Here is an 18,334-nt window from a genome sequence, read left to right as displayed (position 1 = left end):
TCGGTGCACCGGTGTACAGTGGAATGTAGGATGAACGTAAGCTGCTCTTGTAAGTTAATTCGATGAAAGGAACTTCATGAATTGATTATCATTGATTATGAAAAAATGCATGCAATGTAACAGTTTTCTTATGTTTCCTCTAAGCCTGAACCCCCCTCCTCTCTGACAGGATTTCAACACTCCAACATCTTTCCTAACTAGAAGCACTCGGAGAGCGCAGACCTCCGCCAAGGCTGATCAGTGGCACCCCCCGTGGGCCCCCCCACCCCCGATCACCACCAAAATTTAATCATTTCTTCCTTATCCCATTTCCAACAAACCCTGAAAATTTCATCCAAATCTGTCCATAACTTTTTGAGTTATGTTGCACACTAACGGACAGACAAACAACAAACAAACCCTGGCAAAAACATAACCTCCTTGGCGTAGGTAATAATTCATCATAGGAATTTGCTTCCAGTGGACGTTTAAGGAACTGCAGGTTTTTCCGCTCACTCCTGTTAAAGTTAACAACACAAGGCAGCATGTTGTGCATGAATTACAAAGAATATCATTTAACCACAAAATCTCTGGGATATTATTTGTACAAATGGCTTTTCCTACTCTAAATAGGACAGACTTTCTGAACATCACCCTGCTCATGTGCCAGACAATGACATACAGCAGATTCATACAGCAAACATTCCAACATACCAGCCTCAGGCTATAAGATGAGTCAGTCTATTTACTTCACATGCACACGACACTGTCCTGACAATGACTCCCTCTGGCACAAACATGATATGTGTCCAGCCTCTGAATTTACTACTTCAACAGTGGTTTCCAACCTTTTTTGGCTTGTGACCCCATTTTAACATCACAAATTTCTGGCAACCCCAGGCATTCAAAACTCAGACTTTTTTTTGTGCTAAAATTAATTTGTTTTTGATCATGTAATAGTTTGCTATACTATGGTGCAAATTAATTTTAGAGGACATTTAGTCTATATTATATTATTGTGGACAGAGGCAGTAAATCCAGGTGTAGATTACTGCACAAAGGGAGCATTGGATTTTCCTTGGTCAGGATCTGTCCAGTCAGTCCCTGTGATTTACAAGGAGGACAATTAATACTGAACAAACAAGAACTGAAACTATGAATTATGAAAGAGCTGCAGCATCTGAAACTGACCACAATGAACATTTGACAGATAAACAGAACCACAGTGCTGCAGTTTCAGACTCACAGTTTGTCATGTCTGTTATGTGTTGGGATTGTCTCTGTCAACTCACCATATATAATATATATACATATATATATATATATATATATATATATATATATATATATATATATATATATATATATTTTTTTTTTTTTTTTTTTTTTTTTTTTTTTTTTAATCAATTACTAGAAATTTCAGGCGACCCCATTTGAATTCCAGGTGACCCCATGTGGGGTCCCGACCCCAAGGTGGAAAAACACTGCACTAAAACAAGCCAACCAGTTCTATCCACCATACTAACTGTGGGAGAAATGTTTTTTTTTGCATGAAAAACATTTCTCCTCCTCACTAACTATATGTCTATCCACTTTTGTGATCACTGTGACTTTTGACCAGGACTTGGTCTAATGTTGTCCCCACAATACTTGTCATTTTTCTATTTTCACAAATGGTTTGATAAATCAGAGAGACTTCAGCCTAACTAGGATAATCCCCATGGTTTGACAAATGTTAATACCATGATTTTACATCTGGACCTGGTCTTATGTAGATGTGATTAAAAAAAAAAAATAAAAAATAATATAATAATATATAATAATAATAATTATTATTATTATTATTATTATTATTATTATTATTATATTATTATTATTATTATTATTATTATTAAAATTAAAAAAGCTGTGAAAACTCCCTTTTTTCATATTTTCACAATAGAGTCAAGCAGGTGCAGTTTTAATTTTTATTACAGATATTTTAAAGGTTTCAACTCTGTATAAGTTGGAATTTCAACTTGTTTTTCAAACATTTTTTTTCTGTTTCTGGATGAAATCTTTGAGCTCTGCTATTTTCCTTGGTCATATTCAGACATCACATAGTCTGCCCTCCCTATTTGTATAATGACAAAGATCACTTGAGGTGAAATATTCTGGGGCATGTTGGGTAATGTAGTATATTTTTATTTCATCCAGTTATATTTAAAAGTGTTCCTTTAATTCACTGTAAAACACCACCTGCTTACATGAACTGGTGGAACAGAAGGTGAATATTTGAATGCATCCTTATTTTAAAGCAGTAAATGAATCGCTTTAGACTGAGTGACTACATCTCCCATAATCCCCGAGGTGTGAACAGTAATGCGCGTCTGGTGCGGACGTGTTTGACAGTTGTTCAAAAATGGGGTCCGACTTTACAAAGTATAAGTAAAAAAACAGCGACAGATTTATGTGAATTCACATGTAGACGCATGTGATGGATTATTTTCTGCAGTTTAAGTCTCACATATGAAAATAAGTATAAAACGCGCACGAATGAATGACCCTGTGGACAAACAGAACGAGGACAGTGTGAAGGGGGGGTGGGTGGGGGGGTGGACAGAGCAGAGAGTGCGGAAAACGAAGAGGTCTCACTCTGGTATGATTTAGGGCCATACCATGAACATCTTGTCTGTATTTTTATCTGTTCATTTAATTGTAAAATGGACACAGGATGTTTTTTTTTTTTTTTTTAATTCACTTTAGACTGGTTTATTTTTACTTTTATTTATACTTTTTACCATAGGCTTTGCCGTTTCACAATGGATAATACTTTTATGAAAATATTTGATTCTTGTTTTATTGAGTCTGTGCTGACCTTTTCTTTGATCAGCTGCTATGGGCTGCTGACCCTTATAAACAGGAACAGGTTGCAGGACATCACTAAAGTGTGCAGCAGAGCAGCTGGCACCACACTCTGACTGTGTTGGACCAGAGGTGGACTCTGCAGAAGGCTCAGTCAGTCCTGGATGATCCCAGTCATCCCCTTTATGATAAGTTCAGGTGTCTTCCATCAGGTCGCAGATACGATGTTCCTAAATGTAGGACCAATAGGATGAGGAATTCTTCGGTTCCGGCAGCCATTGTTCTGCTGAATAACTCTTAGAAATGTTGGTGCTATTGTCTTTAATGGACTATTTATTGTATTTATTGATGTTTGTTGTCTGTGTGATACTGCTGGCTGTAGAACAAATTGCCCCTCGGGGATCGTAAAGTTTACCTTGACCTATTTGGATCTTAAATGAAGAATTTGATTCACATCTTCTGTTTATTTTGTTTATGTGATTATAAACAAAACAAAAAAAAAATTTATTAAAACAAAACTACGGAAGCCTGTTGCATTCACACAAAAAAAATAAATTTTGCTCTTAGTTTTTACGAGATAATTATCTCGTTAATTCAGAAAAACAGAGCCGATTTTTTTTTTTTTTTTACTTATTTTTTCTCATAATTACAAGATAATTATCTTGTTAATTCAGAAAAACAGAGCCGATTTTTTTTTTAGTTATTTTTTCTCATAATTACAAGATAATTATCTTGTTAATTCAGAAAAACAGAGCCTTTTTTTGTTACTTATTTTTTTCCTCATAATTACAAGATAATTGTCTTGTTAATTCAGAAAAACAGAGCTGAATTTTTTGTGTGTGTGTGAATGCAATACGCTTCCGTACAAAACTTCCAAAAGATGATCGTATTATTATACTAAATAAAATATTTAATATAATAGTACAATCATCTTTTAAATAAAGTATGTGATATTATAATACAATCATCTTTTGAAAGATTTTTTTTTATTTTTTATGTAGAACTGGAAATTCACTGCACTTGAAAAGCTGATCTTTATTTAGGCCTGTTCCAATCCAATCCAACTTTATTTGTAAAGCACTTTAAAACAACCGCAGTGGACCAAAGTGCTGTACAGAAGAATAATTAAAACCAAAATAGAAGAATAAAATACAGAATAGATTTACAGACATAGAAACTGGACAAAAAAGAAAAAACAGTGCTATACAGGAATAAATAAAACCCAAATAGAGGAATAAAATACAAGAATAGATTAAGAAACATAAAAAGCCATACAATTAAACACAACAAAAATAAATACATAAAAATAAATAGATAAATAAGAACAATAAACCACTACTATAAACCATTATAAACAACCACTGCCTGTTGTTGATCATTTTCATGCGCATGAAGAAAAAAAATCTAAGAAAGAAGCAGAAACTGGATAGAAAAGCTGGAGACTTGGAAAGGCTGCTGCGGCCTGTGTGCGCAGCCTGTGTGCGCAGCCTGTGTGCGCAGCCTGTGTGCGCAGCTTGTGTGCGCGGCCTGTGTGCGCAGTGAGCCCTCACACTCATAGACGATCTTCGGTGCTAGCTCCGGGGCTGCCGCTAACGGCCACAGCAGACCGAGCCGCCGCCGCCGCTCCTGTCGGTATGAGACCCGGTGACCGCACCATGAGCTCCCTCGTCCAGAGAATAGCCCGGCAGGCTTTGGTCACGTTCCGGAGCCCGGAGCCCGGGAAGTCTTTCGTGGAGAACCACGGCAAACTGAAGAGCCTGATGACGGAAGTGCGCGCGGCGGACCTGAAGCTGGTCCCGCGCAGAGCAGACGACAGCCCGGCCGGCGGAGCCCCCCCCCGCACCGGCACCGCGGCGCCCCCCCGGTCACCTACATGCACATCTGCGAGACGGACCACTTCAGCATGGGGGTGTTCCTGCTGAAGAGCGGAGCCTCCATCCCGCTGCACGACCACCCGGGCATGCACGGGGTCCTCAAAGTCCTGTACGGAACCGTCCGGATCAGCTGCTTCGACCGCCCGGACCCTCCGCCCGCCGCGCCGCCCTCGGCCCACCCCGGCGCGCTGCGGCGGTCGGTGCTCCGCTCCACCGGGGAGTACACGGAGGACAGCGGCCCCTGCGTCCTGTCCCCGGACCGGGACAACCTGCACCAGATCGACGCCGTGGACGGACCCACGGCGTTCATGGACATCCTGGCCCCCCCCGTACGACCCGGACGACGGCAGGGACTGTCACTACTACCGGGTTCTGACGGAGGCGGAGGCCGAACCGGACCGCACGGAGCGCACGGACCAGGAGGTCTGGCTCATGGAGATCTCACAGCCTGCAGAGTTCTGGTGCGGAGGGGAGCCGTACCCGGGCCCGGAGGTCTGCCTCTGACCCGGGCCCGGAGGTCTGCCTCTGACCCGGGGCACGGACCGCAGGTCCACCTGGGGCCGGGCTGGTTTACGCATGCGCTCAAAGCTGATGTGTTGGACCGCTGTTGGACCAACTGGGCCAGAGGTTCGGTCTGCTGAACTAATAACCCGTTTATGAGTCCAGAGGCAGAACCCAGGTCCAGCTCTGCTGGTATTTGGACTCAGTTCTGTGTTTGGAGTCTACTGTAGTGTTCCACCTCATCCTCCACTGAAGTGACCCGGTCCTACCTGCTGGTCATACCGGCTGGTTCTACCTGCTGGTCCTACCTGCTGGTTCTACCTGCTGGTCCCACCTGCTGGTCCTACCTACTGGTCCCACCTGCTGGACCTGCCTGCTGGTCCTACCTGCTGGTTCCACCTGCTGGTTCTACCTGCTGGTTCTACCTGCTGGTCCTACCTGCTGGTTCTACCTGCCGGTCCTACCTGCCGGTTCTACCTGCTGGTCCTACCTGCTGGTTCCACCTGCTGGTTCTACCTGCTGGTTCTACCTGCTGGTCCTACCTGCTGGTTCTACCTGCCGGTCCTACCTGCCGGTTCTACCTGCCGGTCCTACCTGCTGGTTCCACCTGCCGGTCCTACCTGCTGGTTCTACCTGCTGGTTCCACCTGCTGGTCCTACCTGCTGGTTCTGGAGGCTGGGCTGTGCCCTGCAGATCTGTGTGTTTGTTCCACAGGTGAAACAGAACAACTCCAGCTCCCGTTTCACTGTCAGCACTCTCTGCCGCCTCCAGGCGTCCACCAGTGTCTGTTTGGATCATGATCCTCTTAGGTTTCTACAGGAGGTCATTGTCAACAATGACGGAAATGGAGTCGTTTTTCTCACTAAAAGCGAACGTCGTGCAAATTTAGGATTGACTTTCCTCAAAAGTCCTTAGATATTTCAACTGTTCTGGATTAACAATCAATTTTGTATTTGAGTTGCGCCTTAATCCTTAAACTGGACTTGATCTGTGGTCTGTTTGTGATCAATCGTCTGAATTCCCTAAAACACTTGTGGAATTTAGTTTAGAGCTGCAAACGATTAATGGACTACGTGCTTGAAGTTAATGCAAAAGTCCCAATTCGATTAATCTAATCACTTGAATTGGTTGGAGATATTCTATTGCAGTTTTCCTGAATTGAAGCTTCTTTGTGCGTCACAATAAGCGTCCGTGTGAAACACAACAGTGGAACCAATGTTTATCAGCAGAGAAATGAAGGAAACAAAGCTTTGATTCAGGAGATTGTGGTTGAATGACTTTTTTGGATCACTTTGAGTCGATTAATCGGTAGCAGCTCTAATTTAGTTTCTATAAAATTCTGAAGTGACAAAGAAAATATGATTGAACTTTGACATGTTTTCTGATTGACAGCTGACACAGGGTCAAAGGGCGTGGCTCCACGTCAGAGGCCTGTGTTCTGTTGAGGTTCCGTACAGAACCAAAGTAGGTCCAGAGATTTCATTCACAGAGTTCTTTAACTGAAAAACTCATAAGTCTAAGAATGTCTGCTGTGGAAAAGCTCTGCTGGCATTAGTGTCATTACTGTGGTTTTGCTCTTTTACATTTCACTACATATTTTAGAATTTCCCAAACCACGTTGTTGTGTTGGGTTTACAGGGCTGAAGCTAAAGTAGAGACTGAAACAAGAAATGGACTCTAAATAAGATAAATATTATGTTTCATGGCAGATCATGAAAAGAGATGCAGTGCAGGGTGCTCATGCTGCGTTCGAGAGACGTCAGGAATTTGTTGCCAAAGCAGAACATAAAGGTTCAGTAATAAATGAAAACTGTGGTTTAAGTGGGAATAGAACCGTCTAACAGATGAGCTGTACATACGGTCAGTGACTGCATGGGCTGTCAGCCCTAACCCTCAGCTTCATTACAAGACATTTGAACTGTTGTCCGAGGAATTAACCCTTTATTGGTCACTCATATTAATACTCTGAAATTCTAAATTTCAACCTTAGTGTGATAGAATAGAATAGAATAGATAGAATAGAAGAATAGAATAGAATAGAATAGAATAGATCTTTATTGTCATTGTACATTGTACAACAAAATTAAAAAGTGCGATCCTTAAAGGTACATTCATCTGACATAAAAACCCACACAGACACAATCACATTCTATTGCACTATCTTTTAGCAGCATCGAGTGTGTTTACTGCAGTGGGGTAGAAGCTGTTCTTCAGTCTATTTGTTCTGGCTTTGATGCTTCTATACCGTCTGTCTGATGGCAGCAGCTCAAACAGGCTGACCAGGATGGAATGTGTCTTTGATAATGTTTTGGGCCCTTTTGAGGCAGTGGGAACTGTGCAGTTCCTTCAGCGTGGGGAGGGTGCAGCCAATTATGGGTTATTGGAGGACATAAGACTTTATTACTTTTGTTAAATTTTTCCAAAAAAACCCCCAAAAACTAAAGGATTTTGTAGAAACTTAAGGTCAATGAAGTTACCATATTTGGTTCCTTACATAAGTGGCCAAAAAAAAAAATCCATGAAGTAAATATAAAAAATACAAGAAAAACACATGTAAGGTGAAAGAACACGTATTTTAGAACATTAGAACATGACTGTTAGAACATTAGACCCCCATGTGTATTGATCCAGACCCCTGTCCAAATCCACATGACCCCTTTGAACATCATTCCTTACATTAGTACACAGGTGTCAAACATGCGGCCTGGGGGCCAAATCCAGCCCGCCAAAGGGACCAGTCCGGCCCTGGGGATGAATTTATGAAATGCAAAAATAGATATTAAGAAATTAACAATCCTTTTAGTTCAGGTTTCACATGCAGATCAATTTAATCTCCAGTGGGTCAGACCAGTAAAATTCTAACAATCTATAAATACTCACAACTCCACATTTCTCTTTGTAAATGTAAATATTTTCATGTATTTACACTAAAACAAATTATCATTTCACAAAAATGTGAATAATCTGAACAAATGTGAAAAACCTGAAATGTCTTAAGAAAAATAAGTGCAATTTTAACAATATTCTGCCCGATACTAAATGTTTTGTGTATTTGTAGATCCACTGTGATCTGTACGTTATAATGAACGTGTAAATGATAAACTGAGGAAGAATTATGTTAAAAAATTACACTTATTCTTCAGTTTGTTGAAGTTATTCACATCGTTTGAAAGGACAGTTTGTAGATGTAAACATGTTCATTGTTTAATTTTACTTTTTTCACTGTAAAATATAGAGAACAGTTTGGAGTTGACATTATTTATATATTATTCTGTTATTATTTTACTGGCTCGGCCCACTGCAGATCAGATTTAGCTGAATGTGGAACTGAACTAAAATGAGTTTGACACCCCTGCATTAGTTCCATTACTTCATGGTACCGAACAGAGCAGGTCCACTCACTGTTCATGCACAGGTGGACCTTACAGACCCTGGAGACCACATTGGACCTTACAGACCCTGGAGACCACATTGGACCTTACAGACCCTGGAGACCACATTGGACCTTACAGACCCTGGAGACCACATTGGACCTTACAGACCCTAGAGACCCCATTGGACCTTACAGACCCTGGAGACCCCATTGGACCTTACAGACACTGGAGACCACATTGGACCTTACAGACCCTGGAGACCACATTGGACCTTACAGACCCTGGAGACCACATTGGACCTTACAGACCCTGGAGACCACATTGGACCTTACAGACCCTGGAGACCACATTGGACCTTACAGACCCTAGAGACCCCATTGGACCTTACAGACCCTGGAGACCCCATTGGACCTTACAGACCCTGGAGACCACATTGGACCTTACAGACCCTGGAGACCACATTGGACCTTACAGACCCTGGAGACCACATTGGACCTTACAGACCCTGGAGACCACATTGGACCTTACAGACCCTGGAGACCACATTGGACCTTACAGACCCTAGAGACCCCATTGGACCTTACAGACCCTGGAGACCACATTGGACCTTACAGACCCTAGAGACCCCATTGGACCTTACAGACCCTGGAGACCCCATTGGACCTTACAGACCCTGGAGACCCCATTGGACCTTACAGACCCTGGAGACCACATTGGACCTTACAGACCCTGGAGACCACATTGGACCTTACAGACCCTGGAGACCACATTGGACCTTAGAGACCCCATTGGACCTTACAGACCCTGGAGACCACATTGGACCTTACAGACCCTGGAGACCACATTGGACCTTACAGACCCTAGAGACCACATTGGACCCTACAGACCCTGGAGACCACATTGGACCTTACAGACCCTGGAGACCACATTGGACCTTACAGACCCTAGAGACCCCATTGGACCTTACAGACCCTGGAGACCACATTGGACCTTACAGACCCTGGAGACCACATTGGACCTTACAGACCCTGGAGACCACATTGGACCTTACAGACCCTGGAGACCACATTGGACCTTACAGACCCTGGAGACCACATTGGACCTTACAGACCCTAGAGACCACATTGGACCTTACAGACCCTGGAGACCACATTGGACCTTACAGACCCTGGAGACCACATTGGACCTTACAGACCTAGAGACCCCATTGGACCTTACAGACCCTGGAGACCACATTGGACCTTACAGACCCTGGAGACCACATTGGACCTTACAGACCCTGGAGACCACATTGGACCTTACAGACCATGGAGACCACATTGGACCTTACAGACCCTGGAGACCACATTGGACCTGAGACTGATTCCCTGTCCTCACTGGAACTGCTGCTGTCACAGTCTAGTAATGCATGTGGAAATGACCACACATACAGAGTTAAATGCATGTATTTCAGCAGCACTGAAACAATATAGATGTAATAAGCTACATAATGTCAAACTTTTGATTGTACCTTGAACGCAGCATAAAATCCCAGTGACCTGACGTGACCTGTCAATCATCTGTCAGTGACGTCAGGACGCTCCATCCGGGTTAAAAAAACCCCAAAATATGTCAAAGTGCAGGGTTTTTGTCCCACAAGACTGTAAACTGACAGGTGTAGATCCTCAGGACTGTGATGTGATTTGTATGGCTGACTGCTTTGCAGGAAATTTTTTGCAACATGGTGAATAAAGTGCACTAAATGACGCGTCACACTAGACAGTTTTTCACCGTTTTTTTTACCATGTGAAAAGAGACACTGGCACCATGGCCCAAGTTGATCAGAGTCATAAGTCAAAGACTCCCTGTGTACCTCAGGTAGGTGAGAGTAATAATAATTACTCCCTAATTTCTGTAGAGATTAATTCAGTGGTTCCCAACTTTTTGTGGCTCATGACCCTATTTTAACATCACAAATTTCTGGCGACCCCAAACATTCAAAACTGAGACTTTTTTTGTGCTAAAATTAATTTGTTTTTGATCATGTAAGTTTGCTATACTATGGTGCAAATTAATTTTAGAGGACATTTAGTCTATATAATGTCTATTATTGTGGACAGAGGCAGTAAATCCAGGTGTAGATTACTGCACAAAGGGAGAATTGGATTTTCCTTGGTCAGGATCTGTCCAGTCAGTCCAGCTGTGATTTACAAGGAGGACAATTAATACTGAACAAACAAGAACTGAAACTATGAATTATGAAAGAGCTGCAGCATCTGAAACTGGCCACAGTGAACATTTGACAGATAAACAGAACCACAGCGCTGCAGTTTCAGACTCACAGTTTGTCATGACTGTTATGGATTGGGATTGTCTCTATCAACTCTCCATATATTTTTTATTAGTAAGTTTTTATTTTTATCAATTATTAGAAATTTCAGGCGACCCCACATGGGGTCCTGACCCCAAGGTTGAAAAACACTGCCCTAAATTCTGTAGTGATTAATGTGTTTCACTTCCAAAGTTATTATCATTAACGAAAACTAACAAAATGACAAAAACTAGAATTGAAAAAAACATTCTTGTTAACTGAAATGAATAAAAACTATAATTAAAAGAAATAAACGATAACCAACTGAAACTGTATTGTGTGCTTACAAAACTAAAACACATAAAAATTATGGATAAAATTCCCTTCGTTTTCATCTTTGTCAATGTCAGATTGATATGAAAGCGATTTATTTTGTTCTAGCAATTTTAGCTAGCTAAAGACTAAAGTTGGAAGAAAGCAGCAGAGTCCTGTCTGGGATTTATTTGAATACGACGGTGAAGAAGGTAAAAGATACGACAAAACTGAAATTAATACTAAAACTAAGCATTTAGCAAAAAAAAATTTAAAACTAATAAAAACTAACAAACCTGCTCTAAAAACTAATTAAAACGAACTGAATTAGAGAAAAAGTCAAAACTAAATAAAACTATAATGAAAAATTCAAAACTATTAGAATCTTGTTCAGTTTTTTAACCGTTGTAGTGTGTATCCAACCATAAGCTGACAGGGCCGTCAAACATGTGGAGACTTGACCACTGAAAGGTCCAATCCAGCTCATGAGATGAATTTGTGAATTTCAGAAATTACACTGAAGATATTGATCACAGATCTTAAAATTATTTTAGTTTAGAACATACAGACAAATACAATCTGAAGTTGGTCAGACCAGTAAAATCATAATCTATAAATAATGACAACTACAGATTTTTCTCTGTTTTAATGTAAAAAAAAAAAAAAAAAAAAAAAAAAAGGGAAGCGACAGGACTATATTTACATTTACAAACTATCCTTTCACAATAAAATATGAATACCCTGAACAAATATGAACAACCTGAAATGTCTTAAGAGGAGTACAGTATTAACATTTTGTTAACGTTTCTTAAGTTTTTCTTATTTTTGTGCATGTTTTGTTCGTGTTACTGCTTAATTTGATCATATTTGTCAGGTTTTTTTGTTTTGTTATTTTTTCTGTTAATTGTGTTTTGACCAGGTCAAATTTCTCAAAATTACTAAATTGTTTGTGTATTTGTACACTGAACAAAAATATAAAAAACACCCACCATATTTCCACTGGATCATCTTTAGCTTTGATTGCAGGACACGTTCGCGTTGGCATCGCTTAGGAAGTGTCACAGTAAATGTCACAACACTTATTTCTGTCCAGACATACATCAGTTTTTTGTTGTTTTGCAAAGACCTTGTAATGACGGCAAATTTTCAGTGTGGTTCAGGTCTGGACTCTGGAGAGACCCATGTGTGAAAATTCTGTCTGATGCTCCTGAACAAATGTTTTCCAATATGAGCCAAGCTGATATCTGACACAGTCCAGACCTTATGTTCCATTAAACCAGGGGGTGTTCGGGGGCCACAGTGGGATCTCAAGTGGGCCGGACCAATAAAATAACCGAATATTAACCTATAAATAATGTAAACTCCAAACTTTTCTCTGTGTCAGAATGAAAGAAGTAAAAATACATAATGAAAATGTTTACATCTACAAACTATCCTTAAAAAAAGGTGAAAAACATGAACAACAACAAACAACCTGAAATTTCTGAAGAAAATTAAGTGCAATTTTAACATTAAGCCTCAGTTCATCATTTACTCATGTGCATTACAACTTACAAATCACAGTGAATCTACACTGGTAAATGCAACACTGTTGTTTTTGCTCCATTTTTCATGAGCTGAACTCAAACATCTAAGAGTTTTTCTATATTCACTAAAGGCCTGTTTCTCCCAAATGTTGTTCACAAATTTGTCTAAATATGTGTTAGTGAGCACTTCTCCTTGGCAGGTGTGACATATGTTGATTAGACAGCAGGATTATTGCACAGGTGTGCTTTAGGCTGGCCACAATAAAAGGCCACTCTAAAATGTGTACTTTTATCACACAGCACAATGCCACAGATGTCATAAGTTTCTGAGGGAGCGTGTAGTTGTCATGCTGACCGCAGGAACGTTCACCAGAGCTGATGCCTGTGAACTGAATGTTCACTTCTCTACCATAAGCCTTTTCTGACAGTTTGGCAGTACAGCCAAGCAGCCTCACAACCACAGACCACATGTAACCACACCAGCCCAGGACCTCCACATCCAGCATCTTCACCTCCAAGATGGTCTGAGACCAGCCACCTGGACAGCTGCTGCAACAATCGGTTTGAATAAACAAAGAATTTCAGCGCAAACGGTCAGAAACCGTCTGAGGGAAGCTCATCTGCATGTTCGTCATCCTCATGGGGGTCTTGACCTGACTGCAGTTTGTAGTCATAACCGACATGAGTGGGCAAATGCTGACAATCAATGGTTCAAGGTTACTTTATTTGTACCCGTGGGTAGTTTTTTTTGCAGACGAGGCGATTGCTTTTGGCGTTACAGCAAGACATACATTGAACCTGTTCGGCAGGTACTTGATCGAGTTTCCAGACAGGACAAAAAGAAAGGACAAAAAGTGTTCAGTGTTCCACCATTCATCAGTATAGCAGCATGGATAAGTAAAAGAATAAAATAAATAAATAAGATCAAAATAATAAAATCGGACCAATGGCCCTGTAGCTTACCGGCCAAATTAAAAGCTTTGGGAAATGTATCCAGATGCCAGTTACTCTCACCCAGTTCTGTATTTATTCTATTACAGAAATAGTTCATGTTTTGGTCATATTCCAATTAGATCTGTAAAAAAGTCAAATTCCAACTTGATATCACTGATACTGATTTATTGGATCAATCCACTTCCTATCTGTTATAATGGAGAAATTTTTCAAAGTTGCACCAAATCCAGAATCAGATCCGGATCCAAATAATTTCACTAACATTTGTTGACATCATCATAAAGAAGCTGTATAACAAGTTTGAAGTCAATCGGAACTGTAGTTTCAGAGAAGAAGACGATTGAATTTTTTATAACGGACGACAGACGCCACCACCGGACGCCGCGTGACGACAATAGCTTATGGCCTGTCGGCCGGTAAGCTAAAAAACAAGATGCAACAAAACACAATAAAAACCCGGAGAAGATAAAACAGTCTGGGATAAAAACCAGGATAAGACCATAAAATGTAAAAATTAGAAGTCACAATAATAATAAATAGAGCAAAGAAATAGAATAAATAAGTGAAATAAGTAAATAAAGTGCAATGTCACTATTTCTTCTTGAGCTCAGTGACAGCGACAGGAACACAGCTGTTTTTATAAACGCTGTGTCCTGCACCTGAGACTAAAAACCTCTGTCCAGAGGAAAGGAGCTGGAATTCAGCTGGTAAAGGATGGGAGTCATTATTCAGAACTGATGAAACCGTCCTCTGGACCTGTTAGTGGACAGGGAGGCGGACTACTGGGACTGACCAATCAGGCGACTGGACCATCGGACTATTTGATTCAGTGAGTTTCTCTGCATGGTGTCTGGCACTTTGGAGAGGGGTTCTCTTCACGGATGAATCCCGGTTTTCTCTGTCCAGGGCAGATGGCAGACAGTGTGTGGTGATGTGTGGTGGTGGTTTACTGATGTCAACATTGTGAATCGAATGGCCCGTGGTAATGGTGGGGTTAATGTTGGGGGGGTTTAATATCAAACACCACATTAGCCCTGATTTTCTGATGCTACAAGATGTTCTAAGCACCCCTGTGTAATTTTATGGAAATTTTGGTCCAAAACCCCCCCCTACCCCGAAAATTACTTTAACTCAGCAAATTGTAACTTTCACAGCTCCTCCACTCTTTTGTCCAGTTCAGTGTATAAATCTGTTCATGATGGGACATTTAATGATCCTGTCAGTGCCAGATTGTATCATAAGTACTTTGTATTATGAACAGTCTAATGTCAAGGTCATGTTGGAGGTTAAAGGTCATCAAAATGCCTAGTTTTTTCAAAAATTCATACCATTCCGACAATTTATCAGATCTGTCCTCAGTTCTGTTCCCTCTGGTTTCCTGGTGGGACCCCCCCAGGCCTTTGGCCCTTTAAAGACACATACAGACTAAATATTCAAACATGGACAGTACATTTGAATTTGCCGCCATTAGTGTGGAGGGAAACACTAGCACACATTTAGGAGGGAATCACTAACACTTCATTCATTCATTCATTCATTTTCTGAACCTGCTTTATCCTCACTAGGGTCACGGGGGCAGGGCCTATCCCAGCTACTTATGGGCGAAGGCGGGGCTCACCCTGGACATGTGACCAGTTCATCGTAGGCATATATACAGACAAATAGACACAAACAGTCACTGTCACATTCACACCTATGGGTGATTTAGATGAACCCATTAACCTATCAGTGCATGTGTTTGGATGGTGGGAGGAGCCAGACTACCTGGAGAGAATCCACGCAGACACGAGGAGAACATGTAAACTCCACACAGAAAGGTCCCACCCATCGACTGGTGTTGGAATGGAACCCAGGACCTTCTGTCTGTGGCTCCAGGTCTGTCCACTGCACCAACAGGACACATACATGTAAATGTCACAGTCATGTGAAACTACCGTTTGTTCTTTTTGACATGTCTGTATGGAGAACACATTATGTAAATAGTTGTGTTTAATGTGTTTTTTGAATGTCAGTTGTTGTGGTCAGTAGATGTGTTCTGAGGAGAGAACCTGAGCCCAACATTTGGAAGAACCCACATGAACAGCTGAATTCCATCAAATATGCATTTGGACCATTTGGGTGACCTTTGACCTATAATCTGACCTTGACTCCACACCTTTTGTAGTGCAAAGCACTCTGAAGACATGACATGTCTCACAAAAACATTTAAGGGCCCAACATGAGCAGACTGTTACACTGTACTTTATCAGAAGTGAAGAAGGTTTGAAAGTTGACAAAAACCCCAGGTTTTCAGGGTTGAAAAAGTAATTTTCGGGGTGGGGGGGATTGTGCATGATTTGAATTTTTTTTCACATTTTTGTATTCCCAAGACATGGGAGCATTAGAAAATGTGGGCTAAAGTTGAATCTTAAAATTTTCCTGAAATAAGCCCCCCCCATTAATGTATGGGTAGGCGTATGTTATGGACAATGAACACAGGTGCATTTTATTGATGTCATTTTGAATTCACACAGATACTGTGACCAATACCTGAGGCCCATTGTTGTGCTGTTCATCCACGACCGTCACCTCATGTTGGACCATGATAATGCACGGCCCCGTGTTGAAGGATCTGGACACAATTCCTGGAAGCTGAAAACATTCCAGTTCTTTCATGGTCAGCATACTCACCGGACATGTCCCCCACTGAGCATGTCTGGGATGCTTTGGATCAGCTTTTACGACAGTGTGTTGCAAGGTTCTAATAGTTTTGGATTTTTCATTATAGTTTAGTTTTATTTAGCTTTGACATTTTTTCTCTAATTCAGTTTTGTTTTATTAGTTTTTAGAGCAGGTTTGCTAGTTTTTATTAGTTTTCATTTTTATTTCTAAATGCTTAGTTCTAGTTCAGTTTAGTGTGGTTTTAGTTTTTCATATTTTTTGTCTTCCTTGCTGTCGTATTCACATACAGGACTCTGCTGCTTTCTCCCAACTTTAGTCTCCATGTTTCCAGGTAGAGTGGGGACCAGAAGACGAGTCTAAATGACAAGTGACGAGAAGTGACGGACTGTGAAGTGTCGTATAGTGCCGCTAGCTAAAATTGCCCGAGCAAAATAAATCGATTTTGTATCAATCCGACATTGACAAAGATGAAAACGAAGGGAATTTTATCCATAATTTTTATCCATTTTAGTTAGTTTTGTAAGCACACAATACAGTTTCAGTTAGTTATCTTTTTTTTTTAATTATAGTTTTTATTTATTTCAGTTAACAAAAATGTTTTTTTCACTTCTAGTTTTCGTCATTTCATTAGTTTTCATTAACGATAATAACCTTGCTCTGAACCTGGTGATGAGGCCAAACAGGAGTGTAAATGCAGTCACTAAGTTTTTATCATTTGTATGTAAAGAGTTGTACTGTAGTTAATAAGTTTACATAATTTAAATATACAATTTGAATGTTTACTCTGCATCCATAAACCTTGCAGAAAGCATAGTCAGAGCCACTAGGTATTAAGTGCAGTTGCAACTTTTGACCACACGGGGCCACTCAGGTTATTTTTCGGTCAGTCTCCGTCGTGTCTTCTTGTTTTTACTCTCGTTTTGTTGGTTGATTCGCAAGCGGGCAGTGCGCTGCGTTTTCTGTCAGGAGCAAAGCATTGTAAAGAGAGCTGTACGTGTTACTAATGAACAAGGTCAGTATTGTTTTGTTGTTTACATTCAGTATGGAGTATTACTGTGAATTAAATGGCGTACTGTGTTTTGAAGGTGTGAGATTCATCTAAAAGAAGCGGCTATTCAAACTAACCCCTCCCATTGGTTGCAAGCAGGCAAAGTGGTTAGTTCATGTTTCTCTGTTCACAATGTTAAAGTCATGTAATTTATGAAGACTGCAAGAACATGACAATTAACCTCCTAAGACCCAGAAAATGTCAGCAAAGTACAAGCGTTTTTGTTTTTTTATTAATAAGTGCCTATATTGGAAGCATTATGATGCAACAGTTTTTTCAGATGCAGTTTTTAAATTTTTTATGGAATGTCCTTTGTGGTGGACAATTTTCTTTTTTTTTTTTTGTATAAAGTTGTGAAACTCAGCCCAAACAAGAACAGCAAAATGAAACCAAGAGAGTCAAAGACAAGGAGGCTGTACCAATAGATATGGCTACATCTGATGGAGTCGTTCAAGAAAAGAACAGAACTCACATGTCATCAGTTGTTCCAGTCTATGTCTCTACGACAATTGAACCAGACAAGTTCTTGTCTACGCTTTGCTTGACTCTCAGAGAGACACCACATTCATCTTAAAGGATACAGCTGAGGAACTGAATGTCAAGAAGGAGCCAGTAAAGCTCAAAGTATCTACAATAACGTCAAAAACAAAGGTTGTGTCAAGCCAAAGGATGAACGGTCTGCAAGGGGCATCAACTCTGACACTAAAATCAAACTCCTGACAACCAACACAAGAGACTACATACCATCAAATAGATCCCACATACCCGCAAGCAAAACTGCAAGTCCTGGCCTCACTCAAACATCTGGCAGATGAAATGTCTCCTAAGCCTGATTGTGAAGTAGGATTGCTAATTGGCTATAACTGTCCACAAGCCTTACTTCCCAGAGATGTGGTCAGTGGTGATGAATTTTTTGATACTTACAAGAAATACTAAGTTGAAAGTAATTAAATTTTATTTGTTTTTATTTG

The 18,334-nt window shown here is 40.7% G+C and overlaps 1 protein-coding gene across 1 annotated transcript; it reads left to right on the top strand.

Annotated features, from left to right (window-relative positions):
- The first annotated feature begins 4,388 nt into the window (after positions 1-4,388).
- Positions 4,389-7,121, top strand: LOC115434061 (2-aminoethanethiol dioxygenase-like). Its single transcript, XM_030155731.1, is given in 4 exon segments — positions 4,389-4,649; positions 4,652-5,020; positions 5,022-6,231; positions 6,514-7,121. Coding segments are annotated over 3 exon segments (741 nt in total). The 5' UTR covers positions 4,389-4,457; the 3' UTR covers positions 5,202-6,231; positions 6,514-7,121.
- Positions 7,122-18,334: the final 11,213 nt, after the last annotated feature.

This window comes from Sphaeramia orbicularis, chromosome 15 (genome assembly GCF_902148855.1).
Source record: "Sphaeramia orbicularis chromosome 15, fSphaOr1.1, whole genome shotgun sequence".
In the NCBI taxonomy this organism is placed as follows: Eukaryota; Metazoa; Chordata; class Actinopteri; order Kurtiformes; family Apogonidae; genus Sphaeramia; species Sphaeramia orbicularis.
The sequence above is the reverse complement of the archived record's forward strand: the minus strand, read 5'-3'. Positions and strand labels throughout refer to the sequence as shown.